The sequence below is a fragment of the Diaporthe amygdali genome (genome assembly GCF_026229845.1).
Source record: "Diaporthe amygdali strain CAA958 chromosome Unknown NODE_40_length_369474_cov_65_526704, whole genome shotgun sequence".
NCBI lineage: Eukaryota > Fungi > Ascomycota > Sordariomycetes > Diaporthales > Diaporthaceae > Diaporthe > Diaporthe amygdali.
Window position 1 is genome coordinate 18,052 of NW_026517060.1, and position 24,708 is coordinate 42,759.

Genomic DNA, 24,708 nt, shown 5'->3' on the forward strand with positions numbered 1-24,708 from the left:
TGTGTTTGGTGACTGAGAAAGCTTCTAAGAAGCCTCTTTGAAATAGAAGTTGCGGGAGCAGGAAAAAGGAAGGAACAGTCACTGCGTTTGCTGACTTACTCAAGGGGATGGCCGGGAAGATTGTGATCAGGACAAGTCACTCGACCCACTTGTCGTGTGGTGCTGAAAAGGGGGGGGGGGGCCTTCACAAGGCCAAGGGAAGACGGATAATTACGCTGTGAGCAAGAGAGTCTTCATACCCTGGGTGCTCATGGATTCCGTCCTCCGTTTGGTATTTGTGATCGAGATCAGGACATGCTATCGAACATCGTTGAAGAAGCCGCAGCTTCTGTACGATTGATGGCGACATGTCTTGGTGCAAGCAGATGGTCCGGTCCGCCGTAGATAAGGTCGTTTGGAAATGTATTTGGGTTCCGGCTATTGACAAGCCTTAGTTTGGAATCTCAAGAAAGGATGCCTTGTCTCAGCTCAATACTCTGCTCTCAATTAATCCACCACATATACCCCCTTCATCCATTATATGCCATTAGTAACCAAAAATATATATATTAAAAATTCCACTCGCCGCACATGCGTTCCTTGAAGGCAGCTCATCAGGACTCGGGCATGTGTCAAGTCACTGACCGACGTAACGAGGATATTGAGTAAGTATCACGCGGAATAACTTTCCGACATCCATCTCCAATAGCTGGTCACATTGCCTTCGAGGACTCTTCTGCTTCAGCAGCACCCCAAGTGCCCCATGCTTTTCTACATGACGCAAGGTTGCAATGCTCCCTATTTACAGGCCAACGATGGATCTATCAACAAATAATGAATGTCACCCGCAGCCGTCATTGAGCCAAATATTCACTCATAAGCACGGCCACGCATCGATCAACAAGCTCCAGCAGCTTCAAATACACTCAAAAGAGTCGCACCTCATTGAAATATTGATGGCTCCATGCCTATGACGCCCCAAAACCTTCCTCAAACTAGCCTTTGAGGACCGTGTTCATGCTTTCATGCCCACTAACCTGCCTGGCCCGGCTTATATGACCGGGTTGGACCCAAGCAAATCGGAGCTCTCGTTGACAAAGACTGTGTGGCGGGACGTTTTATAAATCTTTGACATGAGCGAGATCAGGTCGCGGATAATAAGCTGGATGATTTGTCGTGTTATGATGGAGTGTTCGAAGGTGGATTTCTTGGCCTATCAGGGACCGTTGTTGGCACGTCTTGCCTACCTGGCCTAAGATCCCTCGGGAATCGCAAATTCTTACGGCGCGGGAGATCGACATGGCGCCGGAAATGGTAAAGGCCCAGGAAACCCCGAGGGCCATGGAGACCGTCAGCGCCTCGACGGCGACCTGGGTCTTGGCGTATTGATGACGTTGAGCTGGATGGTGGACCATAAGATGAGCAGCTCACATCTTTTCGCACTGTTCGTACCAGTCCACAGATGCAAGCCCCAATAGCCGCAAGGATTATCACCAATATGACGATAATGATGGCTATGGTATCATTAGGTTTGGCCATGATGTTTTCAGGAGTGGAATCGGTTGATAACCTCCCTATTGTACATCGAAGTTATTGTTCTGCGACGATGGAAAATCTCCTGGGAACCCACGACTCAACGGTTTCCGGAGTCTTTTGATATTTGGAAGATGTTCCACGGGTGTTTGTCTTTTTGTTCTAGGCGTAAATTGTCAAAAGTCGGAATCAATAAAGAATTGTATGCGAGTGATATAAAGCAACTTATGACCGAGATTGGTACAAGATATAAGAGAATGTCGTTGTGTTTACTGTCCGAATAAGGTACGTTGGACTGGTAACCAAAGTAGGGTCGCACACGATGCTGGAAAAGTTAGTGTGTGTGCTGGAAAAGCACACACTAACTTTTCCAGGTCAGCTGCATTTCCGTACTTGTTCAGGCGACAAGTGTGGGAAGTGTGTGCCTACCCCGCCATCACACAGTCGGGGAGGAACAGCTACCCACAGTTATCAATGAGTGGAGATCCTCATCCAAAGGGAAACTAATGCTGACGAATCTAACGAGAGTGTTATAGAAGGTGTGAAACTATTCTCATGGTAGCTGGGACCCCAAAGCTTTGAAAGGCCGATTTAGAATTGCTCAATAGACCATCCACTGTTGGTCAAGTCTCAGGATAAAACCACTTGAGAAGCAATAATTGATGTGAAGAATCGTAACTAAGGCTATCAAAACTTTTGATCTATTTTCCCCGCATTTGTATCCATCATGGCACCTATTTTTGCATTGTCCTTCAGATTGTTTTGGAACTTGATGCTTCGCTCCTGGGAGGGTAATTAGAGTCTGCGGAACTGAGTATCACACGGATTTTGAAATCATTCTTACTCTTGGCTCCAAAATCCTCTTCAACTCTTCTGCAAGGATGCCATCTTGTTCCCCAATGGCTTCTCTCAGAACGCGGATGTTGTCAAGAAAGCCCAGCATCTCAATTTCGCACAGCTTTTTCTGCTCCTCCCTGGCATTTGGGAAGAGCTCGACAAGCTCGGTGGTGAGGGTTGTGAGATTTTCAGTCAGGCTAGCCATGTGTTCTTTGGAGTATATAGCCCATTTGGATTTCTTGAGGGTCGATTTGGAGGGTTGACGCTCGCGTAAGAGAGACAGGTCGCGCATCTTCTCATGCAAAGCTTCTGTAATCTTGTCGAGCCGGTTCGATTCAGGTGGCTCCTGGGACCCGGCGTAGTATTTTTGCTTGTGATTCTTCTTTGCGAACTCGTCTGAAAGCTCCTCGGTCTTCGTGAAGAGATCATAGATCTTCTGCAACGCTCGTATGGCTTGGTCCTGCTCTTGCTTGGGTGCTGATTTCAGATCCACCGATGAGCCCCACCTGGACAGTCGAAGCCTTGCATTGTCAAGCTTCAATTGGTAGATCTGGTAGTCGTTGCCGAAATTCCGAGCTACATAGACATACTCGAAGCATTCGAGTACCTGGGTCAAGGCTCCAGCAGCGCTAAAGGCGAGTCCAAGAGATTCCATCTCGATCTATCTATGCAGAGGCACTGGATGAAAGAAATTATCAGAGTGATGTATGAGACAAGTATTTGAAGATTTCACTTGTCCGGGGCAAGTTCATATTCATCAAAAGGCAGACAAAAGGGCCGCCATAGACATTCACGGGTGGAAATTCGTCCGATGCGTCACCTCAAGACTGTTCATTCTGCTAGATCCAGTGAGTGCATCTGCAGTCATCACCAATCGGCTGAAATGACAAGAATGAGGCATTTCTTCAATGCATGGTTATACAAGAGTGCCACAACACCACGAAAGCTGTGATACGAGCTTCTGGCTGAGAATATGCAGGCTGCGTTCTCATGGCCTACAAATATGCAGGCTGCGCGATTATGGCTGGAAATTATGCAGGCTGAACGATTTGGCTCATAATTCAGCAGTTGGCGTTGGATTTGATGTCGCCTTCAGTAAGCGAGCACCCACCTGACATCTACGAGTGTGGCAGTGAGTTACCGTACTGATACACTACGAGAATCGCCTGGAATTACAGAAGGCAGCAGTGCCTTGATTTCAATAATGGAGCGCCAGCGCCTTCATGCCTCGGCGAAGAGTCGTTTTGAGATCGAACATCATTATGCAAATCTACTAGTCCTGGGCCCCGTCACTGAGTCGCGCGAAGATGGAGAATTTCCACAATGAATTGAGCGGTGAATCCAAGATTGGTATTCAAGCTGTGTCAATCAATGAACCGTGAGTATCTGCTTTCTTGCCGCACTCAGGGATTCCAAAGACATTTGCTAAGGCATCGCATAGTGTTATCAACCAGACCTTTAACCAAATATCCAATGGGAGATACTGGGAAGGTAAACCGGTCGTCACAAGCACACGAAAGTTCTCTAGCGCTGAAACCATTCTTAGGCAAACTCTCCAATATACCACGATCAGCAAGCCACAAGTTTACTGGGCGGGAGTCACTTCTGGTGCGTCTTCAAGACTGCCTAGTGCGTACGCCAAATTGCAAAGTCCACAACAGGATGCGTGCTGTCTTCATATTGTTTGGCCTTGGTGGGTCAGGGAAGACTCAGGTGGCTTTGAAATTTGCGGAGCTTCACAAGAACACGTAAGTATGCAACTCACTTGACTGACAACTTTCTCGCGCAGAAATACTCAGTATTATTGCAGGTTCGGGGCCAGGTTCTGGTTGAGTGCCGAAAATAAGGACTCCGTACGCCAGTCATACTCCGAAATTGCAGGGCTGAGTGGGCTGGAAAAAAGCCAAGAGGCTGGGAAGGCATTGCTCGAGTCCACGGAAAATTGGCTTCTGGTCATTGACAATGCAGACGACGCGTCAGTAGACCTTTCCGACTATTTACCACCGGGAGATCATGGATCGATTTTAGTAACGAGTCGCAACCCTCAACATCGTACATATGCAACGGAAAATATGGAATTGCGTATGGACGACATGGATATTGACGGTAGCATTAAACTTCTTTTAAAGGCTGCTAGAAAGGGCGATTCAGAGCAAAATTATTCAGAGGCTAAAGAACTAGTTAATAAGCTGAACCGACTACCCTTGGCTATCGTTCATGCCGGCGCTGCCATACAACAGAACGATTTCTCCATACGAGCATACTCGCAGGAATACGACCGGAACCACAAGGAGCTCTTGACATCCTACCCGAATCAGGGCGCAGACTCTTATGGATTTTCAGTCTTCGCAACGTGGAGGACCTCCCTTCGTATGATGCAAACCCAAGACAGAAACGTAGCGGAAGCGGCCAAGGACATTCTCAATGTATGCACTCATTATGATCATAAAGAAATCCCGAAGTTCCTCATCCATAGTGCAGCGGTAACAGCGTCGACTGATGGTGCCTGGATGACGCAAACAGGCCTACACCTCTTATACTCAAAGCCGTTTTCTTCGATCTTCTTCAGGCCCAACTTCTCGACATTTGTTGATCATTCTCGGTGCACGAAGCAATGCATGAAGCAATACACAAAGATGGTGGATGAGGCAATTGTCAAGTTGTCTTGCTACTCCCTTGTTAGACTGCAAGAAGAATGCGTATCTATGCACTCCCTCGTGCAGTCTTGGGCACGTTACGAGTCAGATTCTGTTAGTCATACAGCACGGCGATGGGGGCGACAGACGGCGATGGCAGCACTGGAAAGGGTCATTGAGACTGGAGATGCAGCCGAACAATACGAAATGAGAAGGAAGTTATACCCACATGTGCGATGTTTCGTGGAACCTAAGGATGAAACTATGAAGATTGAGATCACTGCGGCTGTCTCCGCCAAATTCGCCCGGGCTGCCTTCGATTTTGGCAACTTCACTATGGCCGAGTCACTGTATCAAAAAGCTCTCGAATCGTTGAAAGCGAAGTCATGGTTCTTCAGAAATGATTCGGAGATTTGCAATTCTCTTGATGGACTTGTGTCAGCTCAGGAGAGGCAGGGCCGCTACATGGAGGCTATGGAAAACGCAGAGAAGCTTGTCAGGGGTAGGACTAGATGCCTTGGAGACAACCATATCAAGACGTGGCGGGCCAAGGCTCAGCTGGCTCTGGCGCAACAAGGCACGGGTGATTACCAAAGCGCACACAACATCAATCAAAGCCTGCTGGAGGAGATGTGTTCTCTTGACTCTGAAGACCGAGATATTGTGTTCACGGCAGAGGTCATAAAAAATCATGCGGATGTTCTCTTCCGTGAGGGCAAACACTGTGATGCCACTGAATTATTGAAAGCAGCGCTTGAGTTGAGGGAGGAAGCCATAGGTCTGACCCATCCAGAGACACTGGAAACGATGGCGAGCCTGGCCGATGCGTTAACAAAACAGGATCAATTGGTAGAGGCAAATCATTTTGCGGCTTTGGCATACGAGAGGCGTCAAGAAATTCTTGGAAAGACCCACCCCGACACACTTTCGAGTTTGCGAACATTGGGAAACGTATATTACCATCGGGGTCAATACACCGCTTCTATGAAATCCCAACAACGTGTACTTGAGTCTCGAAAATCTATCCTCGGCATTAATCATATAGACACGATTACCACCTTCAACGAATTGGCAAAGGTTCAGCTTGCGCTCGGTGACTACCAAACGGCGGAGGCAAACTTCCGTACTGCATTGGAAGGATTTGAGGCGCAGCTCGGAGGTCAACACCCCTACAACCTCATTCCTCAAATCAACATCGCAATGTGCTTTCGGTATCAGGCAAAATACAAGCAAGCGGAGGAACTGTACGTCAAGGTCCTAGCAGAATTCGAACATCGTGGAGACCCCGATCATCCAGACGCTCTGACCTGCAAATCGAATCTAGCTGCTGTTTTCCACGACGATGGAAAGCTTTCAGATGCCGAGATCCTGAAGAGAGAAGTCCTACGGGCTCATGAACAAACTTCTGACGTGGCCAGTGTAAACAAATACCGCAGCCTACTATCTCTGGCTTACACGATCGCCGAGTCTCCTGGACGGTACCAGGAGGCCGATGATATGATGAGAAGGGCAATTGAGGGTTTGGAGATGACAATAGGCTCTGAATCCCAAGAATCGTTAGATGCTATCTGCCAGCGCGCTTATCTGCTTTGGAAATCAAAGAAGTATGAGCATTCATGGCTCCTTTTTCGTGGAGCGTGCTCCGCATTGGAAAAGCTGGGAATCGACGACCACTGGTGCTTCAAGAAATTTCGACGATTGGAGGAGGTGATGAAACAAAAAGGTCTCGAACTTCCTATCACACCAGCCGTGTATGATTCGGTCTATGTCACAACTTTAGGAGGCCTACTTCGCGAGGTCGTTCACGAAAGCAGGGTGAAGAGAAAGCGATCGACTGATTCCGAGAATGTCTCTAGCAGAGTGGTGAAAGTGCGGAAGGTTGAACAAGACAACGCCGCCATGCCTCAGTGGCAGAAGGTCGTTCGAGAGGTGTTGGGAATGAGAATGAAGGATGAAGATGAAAGATGAGAGTGGAAATCCTTTAGGTGGGGTACAGACTTGCAGTAGCATTCTTAAAATCTTTGTCTGGTGTGCAGTAAGCAATTTGGTCTCAGATTCAAGTCTGTAAATTGATGGAGCAGGGTCCATGAGTACTGCTTAAGAATAGACATCAAAAGTCGCAATGACCACATGTGCGGCATTCTGCCCCTTTCTGCCTTGTTCATGAAACATTCTAAGTTGGTTGTGGCACCAAGCCAGTCATCCTTGCCCACCTGCTTCTGTCCCGAGGGCTACGAAACAGCGGATCCATGGACTTCCGTAGTCAAATACGGGATTTGCTCGTATTGATTGAGTGTTCTGTTGGGTTCAAGATATTTGGCGATGCGTTTCTTTGTGACGTGTCTGAATCTGGTGGCGTTCGTTGCGGTCAAACTGGAAATTAGCACTGATCAAATTTCAAAAGCCCTTAATCTAAGTAGAATCTGTGGAGCGTCAGAAGAAGAAAACGAACAATTACTCTATCTGACAAGTCCCCCTGGAAAGGACCGGAAATTTGTAATTCCGGCGATTCACCCGACCAGCGTACTCTTTAAGACTGAGAATGGGGACGCCACCATCATTCATAAGGTCAAGAGACTGACGAGCTGACTATTCTAAGACCAAGGTGTCCTCGTAACTGCTTTAGAGCAATGGTAGCTGAGGAGCAATTGGAAAGAATGATACACTCTCCATCTTGAATAGGCTTCTTCATCTTGCAGTCTCAAACCAAAAAAGACACGCAAGTAGGCAAGGAAATCTGACAACTTCATATTTGTGTAGTGATCTTATTAGGAGGCGGGGACATAGCATCATGTACAGTGTTGCGACAAAACCGTAGCATCATGTACAGTGTTGCGACAAAACCGCTACATTCTCAAAGATCGCGAAATGTCACTGCATAGCCTCCAATGGCCTAATTAATTTCTTGTCTAGAAGGTCTAACAGGAACATGTCCCACAGGAGGGTTTCTACAGAAGATTATCCCACAGGAGGTCATCCCACATGCAACTGCCAGAGCACCCTAGCGGTGCGGTCCTTCGAAGACAATTACCCTCGTAGCCCGTGTTGTTCTTGTGCCCCTAGTGGTCCTTCTGTGCCTCGGTGCTGTTTTACAAGTTGCTCAATACAATCTCCATTCCTGATCTCGTGATCTCGTTCTCCACCCGAATCTGTATCAACGAAACAGGCCTAATCACTTGCGCTGAAAGCCTCAAATCATGAATTGAATCACCAACAGACTTCACAGTCCTGGAGTCCAGAAGCTCCGTAACGGCATAGAACTCCCCGCGACAATGCCTGCGTATAACAGCCTCCCAGGCTTGGATCACATCAGGCTGCAGGGTGAGTTCCCACGTGCCCCTCCAAGTGATGACGGCGGTACGCTCCCCACGCTTGATTGACTTGTACTTGAAAAGAGCAGCCAATCCCTTCCGTCCGTTCCATATCTCCATTGTCTCAAGCTCCGGCATCATCATGGCCGCATCCGCCGCTGCTCGGATCATGTTATTGATTGCTTCCGAGCTCTTCTCGGGTGCGAGAAGCCCGGAAGTAAGCGCAAGCGAAGTTAAGTTGGGCCACTCCCAGGAGGGCTGACGAGCCTAGAAAAATGAATTGGCGTCCACCATGAACGAAACTGAAAGGTAGTGAAGTCCGAGACTGGCTTTGGCGGCCGCCCGGCTCACAGCAGGATCCGGGGTTCGAATGGGTTCGGAAAATATAGATCTGAATTTATATGAGTACACCTGATTGATATTTCAAAGAGGACGAGCTTCCGTAACTGATTGGAAGCAAACGACTCGATGAGACCTCGGTTGTCTGTGCCGGAGTTATTGATTAGTACGTATTCAGTGTTCAACGAGACACAGTAATGAGATCGAGTAATCAACGAGCGCAGGAATACTTACGAGAGTCCGTCCCTTTCTGCTGATCATTATACCATTCCCTCCAAGGCTCGTAGTGGATCTCTTGGAGTCTGTGAAAGCGGGCAAACATCTCTGCAAGTGCAGGTGGCTTCCATTGTCGACGATTCTGCTGGCGGAGAAGTAGACCTGTCACTGCTGGGACTGATGGCAGTTGTCGCCACCATTGCCTTTCCAGATCGGCACTCTCAAACGGTTCTTCGCTCAAATTTCCTCAAAAAGTCTGTAGATTGAAAATCTGGGCGGGATGTACCATTGAAAGTCCGATTGCGATGAATGATCGAGCCAAAATCGGGGAGGCGTGAGCTTGTCAGTTTGATCCGCATGAAATTGTGCTTCTCAATAATTTTCTGCCACTCTTTTGATACTGTGGCGAAGCGAGCCAATCTGCAACCATCCTGTAGTAAAGCTTCTAGAATCTTATGCCGGGCATCTTCGTACAAAGAGACCCAACCCCAAGTTTTTTTTATCGTCTGTCATTGAAGACACTGGTGTTGTTTTCGTGAGTAAAGGCAGACGAAACAGTCGAGATCGTATGTGAAGATAGATAAGATTTAAGAAGACAGAGCCATGTGGACGAGTTCTATTTAATTGTCCTCCATTTCAAGCAGCTTTCGCGTTCGACTATAGCCTGGCCAACACACTATCTAGTTAGTGAAATAATCTTGATACTCACGGCCACTTGAATTTAGGAGATTTATACATCGCTGCATTAATTTCTGTATGCCAGCATGTTTATTCATTATTGCTTATGTGGAGACAATTTAAATGTATTTCCAGGAAAACGAAACCTTTCATTTGAAGGACTCAATGTAATACGTAGCCTGTGACCGTTGGATGAAGACAATTTCCAAGTTTGTCTACTCGCAGTCTATCACAAAATATGTTACCACACAATAAGTATCGCACAGTAGCCTATCCTTTTATCTCATAGTACATTATCCTACAACATGTCATCCTAGAAGAGGACATCCTACGGTAGCTTATTGTTATTCTATAACGGGTTAACCCAAGGTAGGTAATTCCATAGTGCCTAGGTAGGGTATCACACGGCCATTAATCCCAAAGCACCAGGCAGGGTAGGTTATTTTACAGTAAATCAGTACTGCTAATACGCCGGCACTATCAAGGGCCGATGCGAGACGAACGAACTGGGAATCTCAAGTGGAATTCTGTAGTCCTGCTCTGTTAAACATTCGTGCTGATGGCCACATATGTGCGTGTCTCTTCAGATGGATATTTGGCGCCATTACTCGGCATCCGAAGCACCCTCCCAAGGCTCCAGCAGCTGAGAATACCCATCTGTGCCCTCGTCTGACTGTGCGATGTCTATAGCCTTAGATAGCAACTGGAAGCCCTCAATGGCTCTCACGTTGAGCGGCTGGAGGCTCATGTTTTTGTGATACACCTCCAGAGCGTACGCCTTCCTTTCCGGGGGCAACCTGTCGAAGACAGTGATGGGCGGTCCGTAGATGTTGGTGAAAACGAAGACTCCGCATGTCTTGCAGTGCACTGTACCACCCATCTTTGGCCCTCCGAGGTCAGCCTTCAGACCGGCATACTCAAAGCCATGTTCCCGGCCAAGGATTCTGACTTGGTCCTTGGTTGGGTAGACTCCGATGTAGGCATTCTGTCCACATAGACATCAGTGTCAGAAACGACTGAGGAATGGTCTCGAGCTGGGAAGGATGGCAGGCCTACCCTGACACAGGAACTGCAATTGTCCTCTTTGACTTCCTGGTCCTGAATGCGAACTAGAAGCTCAGCCTTGACGTTGCCACAATGGCAGGAGAATACTTGGTGTGCCGTTGGCTCAGTCTTTTCGAGCTGTTGAGCCTCAGGCTCTTCGTCTCCTGTCTCGACCGCCGCGATCCTGCAGAAAAGGCCTTAGTCAGGCTCAACATTATGAGTAGTAACAAGACACTGCCACTTCATTCCCCAGCTGCCTTACTTGATATTATACGGATTGACCCCTTGAATGGCCCGCACATTCACGGCAAATTGGCCACGCAATGGTCCAGCAGTGTGCTGTCCAATTACTCCAGTACCGCAATGGTTGCAGAACTGGTATCCAGAAGTATCAGCATAAGTCAGTGTAGTTCTGGGCTTCAGCCTCATACCTTATCACGTAGCGACTTCGAGGTGTATTCCTCTAGATTACCATCATCTTTAACGACCCGAAAACTGCCCTCGGGCGGAGCCAACCATAGGTAGCCTTTCTTGAGGCAGACGCTGCACGTACAAGAAGTAGCCGACCCAATCTCGCCAGGCAGGCTTAGCTCGTATCGATAACGACCGCAGTGGCAGTTCCCACGGTAGACAATGTTTTGAGCGTCAGCCATCTTGGATTCTCTGAGGCTGTTCTGACGAACCCGAGGTGGACAGGAATGTGTTTAGCACCATCGACCAGTCCCCGGCTCTCAGCTCGCTCATTGTTGTGAAAATTTTCCATTCCCCCTTGACCTCGGAAAGACGGCGTTCAGACGCGCCTTATCGAGCGTCCCCGCAGCTGACACGCTGCGGCTCCTTCGCGCGACGGGCTATGGGGAATTCCATTCCTGCCGGCCGTTTTTCTACCTGCCCGATTTGTGCTTGGTACATATCGAGGATGAAAAGTGAGTCAAATGACACAGGACTACGGGCCAATGGCCATGCACATCTCTTTTCTTCTTTATTCTTGATACAGTTCCTGTGATTGCGGCACAGCTGTGGCTGATGCAATCTGATGGTGACAATGACCATAGCCTCAATGCAGCATCCAGGCAGATGCTGCAATTGTGACTCGAGTTGACTCACCCTTGCAGCGCCAAGCATCCGTTGTATTCGCCTGTGTTCACGGGCGACGGTAGAGATGTGCGGCATTGTTCTCTCAAGAGCGTCATTAGTTTCCCAGCGGCCATTATTAATATAAAAGAATTCGAGCACTGTGTGACATATTGAGTTCCATCTTAGTCTACCCGTACGCGCTGAATTAATTCACAAGATTTTGCCCAAGCCCACTCGCGCCGCTCTAAATATTGCTCAAGTTTCAGTCGCCACCATGACTTCCATCGAAGACCTAGAATCAAAATTGGCCGAGGTTCAAGCAATGCTTACTGCAAAAGGCACAAATATGTCAAAGAAGCAGTGGCTAATCGAGTGGAAGATACTCCGGGAGGAACTCGCCGAAGCGAAACGGACATCAGCACCAAAAAATATAGCAGCCCCAGAGAGCAAGTCTGAAGACCAACAAAAAGCCGCTTCAGACGTCACCTGAGGGACGTTCTGGAAGCGCAGCCTAGATAAAATTCAGCATGAGAGTTTAGCAGCGAAGACTTAGTTTTGTGGAATTAGCTGAAGTGAAGAGAAGTCAAGTTGGACTACGTTGTGATGGTTATGATAGCGTGCTTTTTTTTTTTTTTTTTTTTTAAAAAAAAGTTCTCTTTTGGAATTTACTGAGATGAAGAGCGAGGGAGTGATCGGAGAAATAAGTGGATAGGTTGATGAGTATCTGAGCCTCGACGTGATCGGCTGTTTTGAAGTTGCTGTTGACAGGCGATGGATTTCCCCCCAAATGCCGGGAGTTAGCTGTTGGAAAACGATTGAACTGTTCGAGCTTGTCTAGGAGGGTATCTGTAAATTGAGAAGTCAATCATGTCCCGATAGAGCCGAGATTATTGACGTCGCGAAAAAAATACAGGCTATTCATATGGATACGCTACTGTCTGAATTGACCATGTCGTAGATTGGTATATATCAAATCCAAGCAGAGGCTTGTCTTGCAATCCCAGGTAGACCTTCCTAAACGCTTTAATGCGTTCTTCGGGCAAACAAGATTTCAATCAATCACGGCAAGCCTGTCCTTACTGACACGCAATGGTAATGTTTGGCCGTCACAAGCACATCGCGATGTAGTGTTTGATATGCTGTGGTTTCCAAATCTCAAACAATCTTGCGTCATATCAACGAGTAGATTTAAATAAGACACTTGATCCTCTGCCGAAAGAAAAAGTGTCACAAACACGACTCACAAATAGTGGAAGTACTTAGTCCATCACAACCATCGCCAGCGGAGAAGCAGGTTGGGGATCACCACTAGGCGCAGTAGAAAAGGAATATCTCCACGACCGCACCGTCTAGCTTAGTGTCACCCGATTCAAGCCAAAGCACCGCGGCATACATGGACGACGCAACAGCCACGCTCGTCGCAGTCCTGATCCCCTGCCTCCTAGCCATCCTGGTGGTAGCCACCATTCTCTATCTGGGTTTCTACAAGGACTGGATGGAGAGATGTCTCTATTCCAGCCCCCGGGCCAGGGAGGAGCCATCAGAGCAGCAGCAGCAGCAACAACAACGGGAGAAGAACAGCACCAATGACAGAAAAAGTATCGACTTGGAGGCTCAGAACGGTCGCGGCGATCCTAGTGTCGTCTTCCCGCCCGCGAGACCTCTGTGGTCCTAGGGGTTGACAGCTCAGACAAGCATTGTATCTTGACTGCCACGGCGTAAGGTTGCAACGCAAATGGGAAGGAAATTCATGACATTGTCATAGTGCGACGGATGGGTTCGAATTGTATGATAATGGCTGCAAAATGGCAAATGCTAGCAGCTGCCAACAACAATGAATGATCGTCGGTCATCACAGTGGCACGAACATCAAATAGCAAAACACACGACCAAAATGCCTTCATGAAAATAGACCTAAGACAGCCAACTCTGCATCTCGAACGCCAACACCATCGCTTGGCCAGATAAACACACCAATCTTCCCATCCTAATCCAAAGTGCCTTAAATATGTGACAGTGAAAGCACATGGACAGGTAATATAATGAATACACTCGGAAACCCCATTCAGGTATCTCGATATCTTAGATAGCATCTTCCCCGCCTATTCTGATATCTAATTCAAAAAAGGTCTAAGAAGCAACACATGGGGGGAGAAACGAAGGTGGGTAAGCTTGCCATCCCTCTCTCTTGCTCTTCCTGTAAATAACGGCCTAATCCCTGCCTCTCTTGTACCGTCCGTCGTTGAATCGTCGAATCTTTGTCCCGTGGACAGCTGCAAATGTTTGTTCCGAGCGCCGTAGCCGATGCGGAAGTGACCGAAAAAAGCGGATTCGGGGGCTGGCGCGGCCTCTCACGCCCCGCGATCCAAGGGATAGAAAGTCTTCACAAATGTCATACGATCTTGCCCTCCTTTTCCTCCCTGAACTTTATGCCGCCCTCGACAGAAATGCCTGCCTTCACCCACGGCATCTCCGCCACCTTCTCGAGCGACCATCGACTCCTGGATCGTTGTAGCAAGCCCTCGGTGACCTCCATCGCCCCCAACAGTCCCTCCTTCTCGAACTTCTGGATATCGCCATCATGGTCGCCGTCACCGCCAGCATATCTGATCCACTGCCACTCCACGCGGGCGATGCGATGACTGGTCCGACTGCGCATGCGGAGCGCGTCGCTCATTCCGGGTGGTGGGTCGAATGGCAGCCTGCTCTCGAGCAGAGCGTAGAGCAGTACACCTAATGACCATGCATCCGTGGCGTGACCGTTATACTGTAGGCCCATTATGACCTCTGGGGCGGCGTAGTCCTCACTGCCACAGCGGGTAGTGAGCTTTTCGTCATCCGCGACTCTCCGGGACAAGCCAAGATCGGTCAATGTAATCACGCTGTACGGGTAGTTCTGCCAGTCGACGGTCCGGTCGGAAAGCTCCTGTGGGGTGAGGTTGACGAGGACGTTCTCGAGCTTGATGTCACGATGTACGATGTGCCTTTCGTGAAGGTAGCGAACTGCGACGACGAGTTCGGAAAAAATGCGCCGGAGGAGCGAGGGCACGAGAAGCTCTCGATGTCGTGTAGCTACGTCGAATAGATCGCCGCCGATACAGTAGCTAAGGACCAGGATAGCACGGGTCGGCTCGATGCTGAAGGCTTTGAGGTCCACCAGACATGGGTGATGTATGCTCTGCATGATTTCAAGTTCACGTTTCAAGCTCATCTCGACCCGATCCTCAGAAGCGCCGCCTTTGGGGCCGTGTTCGCAGACCTTGACAGCGACCAGTGACTTTCGGTCAAGACTTGAAGGTGGTTCAGGTGTCAACAGGCCTGTGTCTACCTTGCCCTCCAGTTCTAGTTCCTCTTCTGATGCAGCCAATTGGCTTGTCGCCAACACAACTCGGCTGAATGTGCCCTGGCCCAGTGACTTGACAGCCCTCCATCTCCGAAGCTTGCCATCCTTTCTCCCCTGAGCATCGAAGTACTCATATCGCGGGGTCTCCTTGAGTGGCGTTGCAGAAGTATCGGCAGTTGTAATGGAGGATTCGCTCGGCGGCGGGCTTGGGGGTTTCTCTATTGGCGTCAACCCCCGGGCTTCTGAGAGGTGGGCTTCTCGGCGCATTGAGGTGTTGCCTGGGTTAGACACATGAGATCCGGAGACGCTAACCATGCGCTTTGGAATGTTCAGGGCGTCTGGATGGTATTCGCTAACGCTCCTGTTGCGTGTGTGTACTTTGACCTTGCTTGAGGCATCTTTTTCTGAGTTGCTACCCGAATCTTCCCCAGAAGTCTTTTCCGTCCCTGTAAGAGCCTTTCGTTTGGACTGGTGTGCCATGGCGGCAGCTATTGACTCGCCATTTCTGGTGACCAATACTGACTCGGCCATTATCGTAGGCAGTGGCTGGAGTTCCCTCGAGGGAGGTCGGGCGCCGAGGCGCTTCCAAGGGCCGGGCGAGTCGCCGGAGAGTAATGGGGATGGGAGTGGCGTCAGATCGCCCATAGCGGTTATGACGGGGCTCGAGACTCTAGAGCTCGTGGCAGAACCAAAGCCACGGCCGAAGGCGGCAGACTTGAAGCTTGGAGTCCGTGATACCGGTTTCAGGCCGGGCGGAGACGACTTGCGAGAGACGGGCAAGTTGGAAGTCGGGTTCGACCTCTCCGGGCCGCGGTGAGTTGAGTCGGCCCTGGATACAAAAGTCGAGTGGAGGTCGGTATGTATTCGAAGTGGGTTGGTGGAACCGGGCGAGGGTGGGCGGTCGAGTTGGTGTTGAAAATCCGAGTCGACCGGTGGTGGACCCGAGTCTCCGGAGGGCAAATTGACGGTCGGGAAGAAAGAGAAGGATTTTGACTGGTTTTCTGGTGGGCTGGAGGTGGTTAAGCCTTGGATGGAAAAGGCAGACGAGTCGCCGTAAGGTTCTGAGGGGAAGTTGATGGGGTCGATGTCCGAGTTCAGCATCGCGCTGCGGTTGTTTCGAAGTTTAAATTCATGGGTGGCGGCGGCGTCTGTTGCCGAAGGCGCGGTCAAGGAGCGGGAGTCTCCAGTGGTGGGAAGTTGAGGTCGAGAGAAGACATGGTTCTGGGCCTTGGGATCGACGTGGATTGAAGAAGCGGCTCCGGAGTCAGGGTGCAGGGGCTGAGGATCCCTCGGCGACATGGCTCTGGAGGTGAGGTGTCGTGTCGTGTTGAGTCGAGTCGGGTCGGGTCCGCGGGCGGAGGAGGAGGAGGGCGAGTGTGAGAGGGAGTGGGTGCGAGCGAGGGGGGTCCTACGCAGAGAGAGAGGGTTATGTCAGATGGAGGACCGTATCAGTGAGAGTGAGTGACACTGCATCGCCCTAGCGGCAAGCCAGTCAGAGGTTGTGTGAGCGGGCGAGACAGGCATCGGGACTGGCGCATGATTATGGGCGTGCATATGGACGCAGGCCCACGATTCAAGACTCCATGCAGGCAGTTCAGAAGCTCAACAGGTAGCAGAGAAAGATGCAACCCGAACAGGACGAGAGCTTACAGTGAGCCGAGAGGTGCGTATGTGCGTGCGTGTTGGCGCCGGGCTATGATATGTTTGGTAGGAATTTATGACGACGACCACCGCGACAACAATGACAAGCAGCGCAAGCAAGCAGCAGCCAAGCTCGCCTTTTTGCTTGCACAGACTGGGCCGTACTAATGTACTAATAAGCGAGCAACGTGACAGGACCCAGGTGGCAACCAGAGCGAGCTCAGACGTAGTGCAGCGTGTAGTGCAGCGTGGTGGCCCTCGCGCCCGTGGGACTTGGGAATTTGGGGACTTGGACTCGGAAGTCGGGGCTGGGCGACTGGACGAGTAAGAAAGTGGGAACTGGTGGTGACCCGAGAGGGTGGGCCGGCCGGACACGGCGATGGAAGGGTCCGAGTCCCTGTGCAATAAATGAGTTGCAATGGAATAAACTCCAGTGCAGGCACACACATACACAGAGAGAGAGAGGAGCAGTGGTGATGATGAGTATGTCGCTCTGTTCTGATCAGCTGGTCGTTGTTGTTGTTGGTGGTGTTGGTGTTGTAAGTGTGATTATTGTCGTCGTCGATGCAGGCATCTCAGGCGTGACGAGGAGGGAAAAGTCCAGGAAGATGCATTCGAGTGGAGTGCAAAGTGAAGTGCGGCAGGGAGGTGTTGTTGGGTGAGGGAGTGTTGGGCGAGAGTGAAGCGTTGTGGAAGGAGGAAGGGGAGGTGCAGGTGCAGGTGCAGGGTGCGGGAGCAGGGAGGGTGGACCTTGCCTTGTGTGCGGCGGGACTTGAACGTAACGTTTTGCCAGGCAGGCCAGGCTCCCAGACAGGGAATGGACCCAAACGCTAACCTTTGGCTACTACCGTCGTGCCTTCGCTTCGTGCCTTCGTGCCTGCTGTTTGGTCGTGGTGGTGGTGCTGCTGCCACATGTACCTGGCCCTTCGTGCATATATTTAGTATAGTAAATGTACCTACACTGCTACATTACACAGCACACACACAGACACACTCACTCATTCACACTAGCACTTAACTTCCGCTCTGTTGGAATGTCTTGCATGAGAAAGACGACCCGGCTACTGGCTGATTGGTCTCCAGAACGCGCTATCAGAGCTATCATGGCTATCTCGCACATGCAGTGCTGATTTGGCATTTGGCCATGTTACTGGTGGGGGTCGCCTTCGCCGTATCTACCAAGGCATCTACTCAAATGTCTTTGTCTTCGTCTTCGTCTTCGGTCTGCTAACATGGAAATTGATCTGTGGTTGGGTTTAATCACTTCATTTCTCTAATTTCAACCTCTGTGCGACGGCAGTCCAAACTGCCTGAGACTCCTCCCTCCTCAGACATCTCTAACCGCCTGACCGCACGGCAAGTACCCGTCACCCGTCTCACATGTCTCACTCCAAGCCAATGCAAAACTGGGGAACAGACAGCAGTCGCAGCTATTCTCATGCCCCTGGGTTTCCATTCCTGTCTCACCAAATTGCTGCCTCTCGATCAGACCCATATCTGGCAAAACACCATGAGAAATTACAATGCACACACACAGGCACACGCGCACACAAGACTGTGACCCGTCACGTCACATCACGCTCCAAATAGCCTGTTGTTCCCGCCCTGCCGCCCTGCCGCCCTGCCAGGGCCCAGCCTTGACCAAAGCCATGTCCAGCCAGCCAGCCCAGCCAGCCCAGGCCTAGCCCTTCGGTTGACAGCCGACCCAATGCACGCGTGACAGCCTGACGGCAATTTAATCAAAATTGTTCTCGTATACAGCGCCCGTCCAGCCCGTCCTATAGCTAACTAGACTATGACTTGACGACTGAGGAATTTTGCAGTCATTTCCACAACATCCTCTCTCTTGGGGCTTCACTCATTCTGGATTGGATTTGGCTCTCGTGACGAGCCTCACATCCAGTCCCTCAAATCTCACCCGCCTCACTCCCAATCACATTCCTCTCACATCCACACCCACATCCACATCTCAAACCCAAATCCACATCCAAATCCATTTCCCATATCCACATCAACAACTCACACCCATGCCCATTGACACATGGCAGTCAAGGGTGACATGCCGCCGCTGTGGGGTCCCGGGTTCCCGGGTTCCTCATCTGAGTTATCCGTTCGCTTACGCACCCAATGCGAGGCCACTTTTCAAGCAATCAACTCTAATTCTTCCCAATCCATCTCCTCCCCTTTAAAATTGCACTCGCACTCAAAATTGCACCACCTCATGCTTCCCACAGATAACCATAAACGGCGCCCGCCCACCCGGATATGAGCACCGCATCGGTGCACCTGACAAGCGCCTGCTTTGTCAGTCGGTCAGTCTTGCGAAATGGCAATCATTTCACACGCCCAATGCCCCCCCCCAAAGCCCTCCCCCCAACGCCCAATGCACACGGCGCGCGGCCACACGGCACACCGGATACACCAACGTTTCATTTCACCAGAGAAACACAATGCTCCGGGTTCGTCCCAACATCCCAAAGGGCGATCCTGAGGTGGTTGCACGGGAACAAATAGGAGGAGCATCCCTCATCCTGACGTCTGCACCCAGAAATGCGAGTCATCTCGGCCAGAGTCGCTGGGCCTGTCGACTGCACCATGTTGTCCAGCCCTGCCCGCTCATTGGCTAAGGCGGACCCCCATCTGGGCCGCTTTCAGATCCTCACTTTGTCTCTTTCTTGCTTGCTTTGATGATCTTGCAGACTAGGTAGCTTAGCTGACAGGCCATATCTTGGCCACTCCAACGTCATCGGTGTCATTTTCTGTTGGCTGTGCTTCTAAGCGATCGCAGCTAACTGGTGATTGTCGATTGACATGTCAGAAGTGATGGGCGCAAGCTGAAGTGGAAGGCTTGTGCCATGAGTAAGCCACACAACCCGCGCTCGACGAGGTCTGACGTCTCTTCGAAGAAAGGCCCAGTCAATTGATGGTGTCCTGTTCTCCTGTGTATGCTTGTTTCCTAGTAGCTGTGGAGGAATGTCATCTCTGCAAGGCTCTACGACTCGAGGTGGTGCAGTGCAGTACTTAGCTGCCAGTCACTATTAAGCGCCTTCCATCGCTCTTGATATCCTCATGCAAATGTAGACCCTTCTTCCTATGCGTCTTCCAAATCGCGTCAGCCCTAGTATAACATCGAAGAATTATGATCAGGTAGCCCTGATACTGATCGGGATACCTGGATACACCCATGCAAGTCGCCCCATACGCTCCTCAGCCTCATCAGTAGAAGCAACACCAACCCTGCGCCGTGGGTGTGTCCACTTCTCTCTGCCCTCCCTATAGTTCTCCTCGTCCACAAAGTCCAGAATGATCCCCGACCTGACAATGTCCCCAGCGATGGCCGGCACGGCCCAGTCGTAGAACCTGGACCGCAAGCCCCGGTCGGCGACCGCCCGCGCGTACAGCGCCGACAGCTGCACCGCGCTCCTGGCCAGGTCCTCGCGTCGCTCCTGGTACTCCCTGAACACTCGCTTGATGCTGGCCGTGCCTGGGCTGTAGCCGCCCTCGGTCCTGAGCAGGAGTCGCCGTACACCGTTCGTCAGCTCCGCCACGCCCTGCCAACCTGTGTTGACCCCGAGGCCTATGTGTGGTCGCGGACTGTGCGCTGCGTCGCCTACCAGCACTATCCGCTGGTGATACCACTTTTCTATAAGGCCTTCGTGGAATTTCAACATCTTGCCACTCCGCTTTACACGCCATAGGTTGCCGAACTTGATCTTGTCTGTTACTGGGTGCTCTGCGAGGGCGGTGGCGAGCTGCTCTGCGTCTTGGTCTGTGTAGGCTGTCCGATCGCAGGTGGGCTTGTCCAGCCGGATGAAGACGAGGAAGTACCTGTAGCTCTTGAGTTAGTTGACTCAGGTTGAGAAGATCGAGATATAGCAGTTTGCGTTGTGTCTGATGCATGCCATGATAACATCAAACATAGTTCATGCGTCTTTTGTGGTGTAACTTACGCCGTGTCCTCACCCGCAAGAATCTGGAACGTCTTGCCCTCAGGATCGCTCCTCGTCTCGTAACAGGTACCAGGCTCGAGCCCGTCCATCAAGGAGACCGACCCGATCAGACTGTAGTACTTCGCCATCATGGGACTGTCCACCTTGCCACCATTGCTCCCACCGCTGCCGTGGCTCATGAGGCTGAGCCTATTCGCAATTTTCTTCTTCGCCGCGCGCAGGTCAAGCACAGCCTCCCGGACAAGGCTGTGCACCCCATCGCACCCAGCAACAATCGAGCCCTCTTCGACGCCCCCATCCGCACAAGTTACACGCACACCCATCGCATACGTCTCGACAGAGACCACCTCCCTCCCTGTGTGAATCCGCTCTTCCCTCTCCGGCAGTGCCTCCCACATCATCCGCAGCAGCGTGGCGCGGTCGAGCAGCATCCATGGGTGACCGTGTTTCTCCTCAACACGCACGAATACGTCGCTGGAGTCGCGCAGAGATCCGTCCGCTCGGTGTTTGTGCTTGATGCGCATGTCAACTGCGTGCTTCCACGCCTCATTGAGGAGGCCCAGCTGGTCTAGGATGCGCACCGAGTTTGGCCACAAGGCGAGAGGGGTGCCATCATCGGTGAGGATGGTGGGCGAGCGCTCCAGGAGGGTGTAGTCGATTCCGGCCAGATGGAGGGCGTGGGCTAAGGCTAGGCCATTGGGGCCGCCACCGACTATTATTACTCGAAAAGTAGGGGGTTTCATGCAAGTGGCTCGTGTCTCTGAGTGCTTCTGGACCTGTATGTTGGCTTGGGTGTAGATGGGTGTCGCCCAGGCTATCGGGTTTGCCCTGAGGGGATGGAGGTCCAGCAATGGGATACTGTCTGGTATGTCGACGTAGGTGTCAGAGTTTGTAGAGTAGGATGGTATTAGAGGCACGTCATTGTCGTTGAGTGTGATAGTTGGGATGCGTGTCTTGGGATCAGCCCTGGGGCTGTCAGCGTTGCTTTCGTTTGTGACGATCGGGATGACTTGTTGATTTCTGCTGTGGATAGAGTCATCGCTGTAGTACTTGTTGCTGGTGTCAATTGACCTGGAGAAATTGGTATCGAACTTCTTCCTGATTACCTCTGGCCCTTCATGAAGCAACTTCACTAACTTCATGGAAAGCATTGTTAAGTTGGGTAACTTGATCTCATCTCCTGTCAATATTGTCTCCAGTTCTGAATCATAAGGGGAACAAATTGTCAATTCTTACTTAACCATGATATGCTGTTCGCAACTTGTGGCAGGGCAAACTTCCCAGAGAAGCCCTTTTCCTGTGTAGGATAATCTTGCCCTGTGAATGGGTGGCTGGCTGTTCCGCAGTTACTTTAATCTATGTAGATGCGGAGATTGGCGTAGACAAATTGGCAACTGGCGTCGCTGTCCAAGCAAAATCTTCAAACACTTCAGACGGTTCCCAAGCACCTCGGACTCATAGCCAGCGTTCCTATTGGGTACCCTGTAAGAGACATCCTGTAGAAGTTGAAAAGGCCCTGAACCCGAAATGGCTGGCCATCCATATTTGAAGAAATCGACACTAATGAGACACACACCGGAAATGCTTTCAGACACGAACTCCACTGTCTGATCTGGGGTGGCATCCAACCACATCGGATGTCGTCCAGCTGGAACACGAGCGCTGAAGTGGAATGATATGAAGGAAAAATACTGGAATAATGGCGGTGACCAGTGGTAGACGTTGTGATCACAAGTCCATTGACCTCATGAAAAATCGAGATTCAAGTTTTAAACGGCTACGCAGAGAAATCAAGTGCTCATAAAGAAGCATGTTCCGTATCATACCATATAATATACAAAATGTCATGCACCACTCAGTTTTCCGTGCTCTTTAGGATTGTTTTGCAAGATGAGCTCCTCAAAACTGTCATCGTCGTGTCGCATACTTTTGTTTGTCCCTCGGGAAGGCACCTGGCCGATCGTCCTGAGCTGGTGGTCGTTTGTTCGGGTGCCTGTAACCGTGGTTCGCTGGGTCCTGAAGGGGTGTAAGAGCTTCCTCATGGGCATTCTGAGGACAGGGAGACCTGATTATTGGTAGATCAGTATTGTCTCAAGTTACGGCCCCTGTAATAACAAGATAGAGCGGTTGATGAGGGGGTGAATGTATTGATTATCTGGAACAATTTGGCAAAGAATCATTTGGAATCTTCTTTGACTCACAAGCACATATGATACCGACGTTTACTTCGAGGAAAGTCCAGCTATTCGACGTTGCTTGATAGTCTGTTGCGTTTGTCAATATTGCATGTTGCAAGAGTGAGGGTAGATGGCTGCTTACAAATTTGATCTTGAGCTGTGGTCTTAGGCGAGACAGTGCACATTCGAACAATTGTACACACAATCACGAATATGCCTAGACTGAAGACCCCTGAGAGCAGTAGCTTCCGGACAAAGGGCAGTTGGAGATGCCGGATCTGGTTCAGAGGAAGTAATATGATCATCACATCAGTTATGATGATCATAATTGAAGTAGCTGACGTAAAAGCAGGTCAATACGTTGTTGATAGGACCACAAAATCAAGACGAGGGCATACGGGAACAACGTACAATACCACACTTGGATTATGTCGACGCATTTTCCATCAACTTTCTTGTCCCAGGCCTTATGAATTGGATTACACGAGAATACTGTGACAAGGCAAGCCGCCAAAGTGTATGCGATAACGATGGCTCCAACGACCCATGTGGATATTCGAAACTTTCGGTCTGGGAATATTCGCAGATAAAGCGCGAGAATGGACAGCTTCGTCAAGCAAGTGGCGACTTTGTAGATAAGCTGGGCTGCGAAGAACCACTGTACAGGTCAGCTTCACTGGAGAGTGACTTCTCACGAATAGCTCCACTTGCCTTAAATGCCTCAGTCTTATGTCGCAAATCGACTTGTGTAGTGTGAAGGCCAAACCCATTCTTTGCTTCTAGACGGCTGTCAGATATTTGAAGAGGCTAAATAATGATTTGCACGTCCGCAATTGCCATGCCCAGTATGTACAGACCTTCATTATAAGTCACAGCTAAACCAATGGCCAGTATCTAAACAGTCGATCAGTCTATGCACAGACGCGCTTGGAGGTTCACACTGACCATTGATCCGACGATCAGGTAATCGTCGGGCCCCGCCAATTTATTGACAATGCACCTTACAAGAAGCCTCAGCGAGACCAAGACGAATGAGAGGCAGGCGAACGCAATAGAAAGAATGGCGTTGATCTCGCCCCTTGGATTTGAGACGCCATCGTCAATAGCATCTCGCTTCCAACCGACGAAGAGCGTCATTGTGAATTTCAAAGAGAGTAGGCCAAGTTAGTATCAAAGTCGGGTCCCTCCGAGGAGCCAACAGCGGGAGAAGCGGGTAATATGTTTCCCAGAGTCTAGTGTCTAGGGCATACGCAGCCCGGCCACATGTGCAGATTCTGTGTCCAGGGGCCACATTTCTAAGTTCACCGTTGCGGACATCAGTACGGATGTATCACCCTTCACCTTTAACCTGCAGAAATTAGCCCCTGCATCGGGAGACAGTGAAACTCGCAGGAACTACGAAGTGGCGAGCTCCCTAGAGGTCATACCTAGCTGCCCTTCATCGATCATATATCACATTTCTTGAGGCGAGTGGGACCTGACGGAGGAAAACGCCTAAAAAGCCTAGAACTAGCGACTCTCACACCAAGGACCCGAAGACGCCAATGCCGCCGTGTTTACATTAGCTCGATGTTCTCCTGTCTCCATCATAAACATCGTCTGCAGCAGAACCACAGGCACATTGGACAGAGCCCAACATTCCCAGTTCCTCATACGTCCCCTTGCTAGGGCTATCAAGGGTGGAATCCTCGAACGAGTCATCGCGAATTAGCCTAGGGGCTAAAGGGCCCTCCCCTGCCTTCGTACTATCCGCACGTGGTCTTGATATCCTACACGACTTCTTCCACCGCTCAGCATCCTCCTTCAGACGCAGTCTGTCCGAGATGTGACCCCCAACTGCTTCGCCGATCTCCAAGGTTCGACTACCTGTTTCAATGCCTTGGTCCTGGGAATGTTGCAGGATGCACTTGCCCCGACTAGGAAGCAGACCCCCCGCTCTACCATCCT

The 24,708-nt window shown here is 50.5% G+C and overlaps 9 protein-coding genes across 9 annotated transcripts; 3 read left to right on the forward strand and 6 right to left on the reverse strand.

Moving 5' to 3' along the window:
• Positions 1-1,030: 1,030 nt before the first annotated feature.
• J7T55_007159 (uncharacterized protein) lies at positions 1,031-1,518 on the reverse strand (the record flags this gene model as incomplete). The annotated part of the gene is made up of 3 exons (XM_053133860.1): positions 1,031-1,192; positions 1,263-1,349; positions 1,432-1,518. The coding sequence occupies 3 exons, from the start codon at positions 1,516-1,518 to the stop codon at positions 1,031-1,033; spliced, it is 336 nt and encodes a 111-aa protein (XP_052988204.1).
• Positions 1,519-2,199: 681 nt separating this feature from the next.
• Positions 2,200-3,004, reverse strand: J7T55_007160 (uncharacterized protein; the record flags this gene model as incomplete). The annotated part of the gene is made up of 2 exons (XM_053133861.1): positions 2,200-2,295; positions 2,357-3,004. 2 exons carry the CDS (start codon positions 3,002-3,004, stop codon positions 2,200-2,202), a joined length of 744 nt encoding a protein of 247 aa, XP_052988205.1.
• A 652-nt stretch (positions 3,005-3,656) lies between these two features.
• On the forward strand, positions 3,657-6,953 carry J7T55_007161 (uncharacterized protein; the record flags this gene model as incomplete). The annotated part of the gene is made up of 5 exons (XM_053133862.1): positions 3,657-3,727; positions 3,791-3,840; positions 3,896-4,097; positions 4,160-4,328; positions 4,590-6,953. 5 exons carry the CDS (start codon positions 3,657-3,659, stop codon positions 6,951-6,953), a joined length of 2,856 nt encoding a protein of 951 aa, XP_052988206.1.
• A 1,121-nt stretch (positions 6,954-8,074) lies between these two features.
• On the reverse strand, positions 8,075-8,957 carry J7T55_007162 (uncharacterized protein; the record flags this gene model as incomplete). Its single annotated transcript, XM_053133863.1, has 3 exons — positions 8,075-8,454; positions 8,706-8,780; positions 8,870-8,957. The coding sequence occupies 3 exons, from the start codon at positions 8,955-8,957 to the stop codon at positions 8,075-8,077; spliced, it is 543 nt and encodes a 180-aa protein (XP_052988207.1).
• A 1,176-nt stretch (positions 8,958-10,133) lies between these two features.
• On the reverse strand, positions 10,134-11,226 carry J7T55_007163 (uncharacterized protein; the record flags this gene model as incomplete). Its single annotated transcript, XM_053133864.1, has 4 exons — positions 10,134-10,514; positions 10,586-10,757; positions 10,836-10,948; positions 11,005-11,226. 4 exons carry the CDS (start codon positions 11,224-11,226, stop codon positions 10,134-10,136), a joined length of 888 nt encoding a protein of 295 aa, XP_052988208.1.
• A 698-nt stretch (positions 11,227-11,924) lies between these two features.
• J7T55_007164 (uncharacterized protein) lies at positions 11,925-12,140 on the forward strand (the record flags this gene model as incomplete). Its single annotated transcript, XM_053133865.1, has 1 exon — positions 11,925-12,140. One exon carries the CDS (start codon positions 11,925-11,927, stop codon positions 12,138-12,140), a length of 216 nt encoding a protein of 71 aa, XP_052988209.1.
• Positions 12,141-13,043: 903 nt separating this feature from the next.
• On the forward strand, positions 13,044-13,325 carry J7T55_007165 (uncharacterized protein; the record flags this gene model as incomplete). The annotated part of the gene is made up of 1 exon (XM_053133867.1): positions 13,044-13,325. The coding sequence occupies one exon, from the start codon at positions 13,044-13,046 to the stop codon at positions 13,323-13,325; it is 282 nt and encodes a 93-aa protein (XP_052988210.1).
• Positions 13,326-14,042: 717 nt separating this feature from the next.
• On the reverse strand, positions 14,043-16,292 carry J7T55_007166 (uncharacterized protein; the record flags this gene model as incomplete). Its single annotated transcript, XM_053133868.1, has 1 exon — positions 14,043-16,292. One exon carries the CDS (start codon positions 16,290-16,292, stop codon positions 14,043-14,045), a length of 2,250 nt encoding a protein of 749 aa, XP_052988211.1.
• Positions 16,293-19,777: 3,485 nt separating this feature from the next.
• Positions 19,778-23,898, reverse strand: J7T55_007167 (fad binding domain-containing protein; the record flags this gene model as incomplete). Its single annotated transcript, XM_053133869.1, has 9 exons — positions 19,778-20,462; positions 20,585-21,764; positions 21,821-21,881; positions 22,161-22,246; positions 22,437-22,649; positions 22,786-22,848; positions 22,904-23,098; positions 23,173-23,419; positions 23,707-23,898. The coding sequence occupies 9 exons, from the start codon at positions 23,896-23,898 to the stop codon at positions 19,778-19,780; spliced, it is 2,922 nt and encodes a 973-aa protein (XP_052988212.1).
• Between the last annotated feature and the right edge of the window lie 810 nt (positions 23,899-24,708).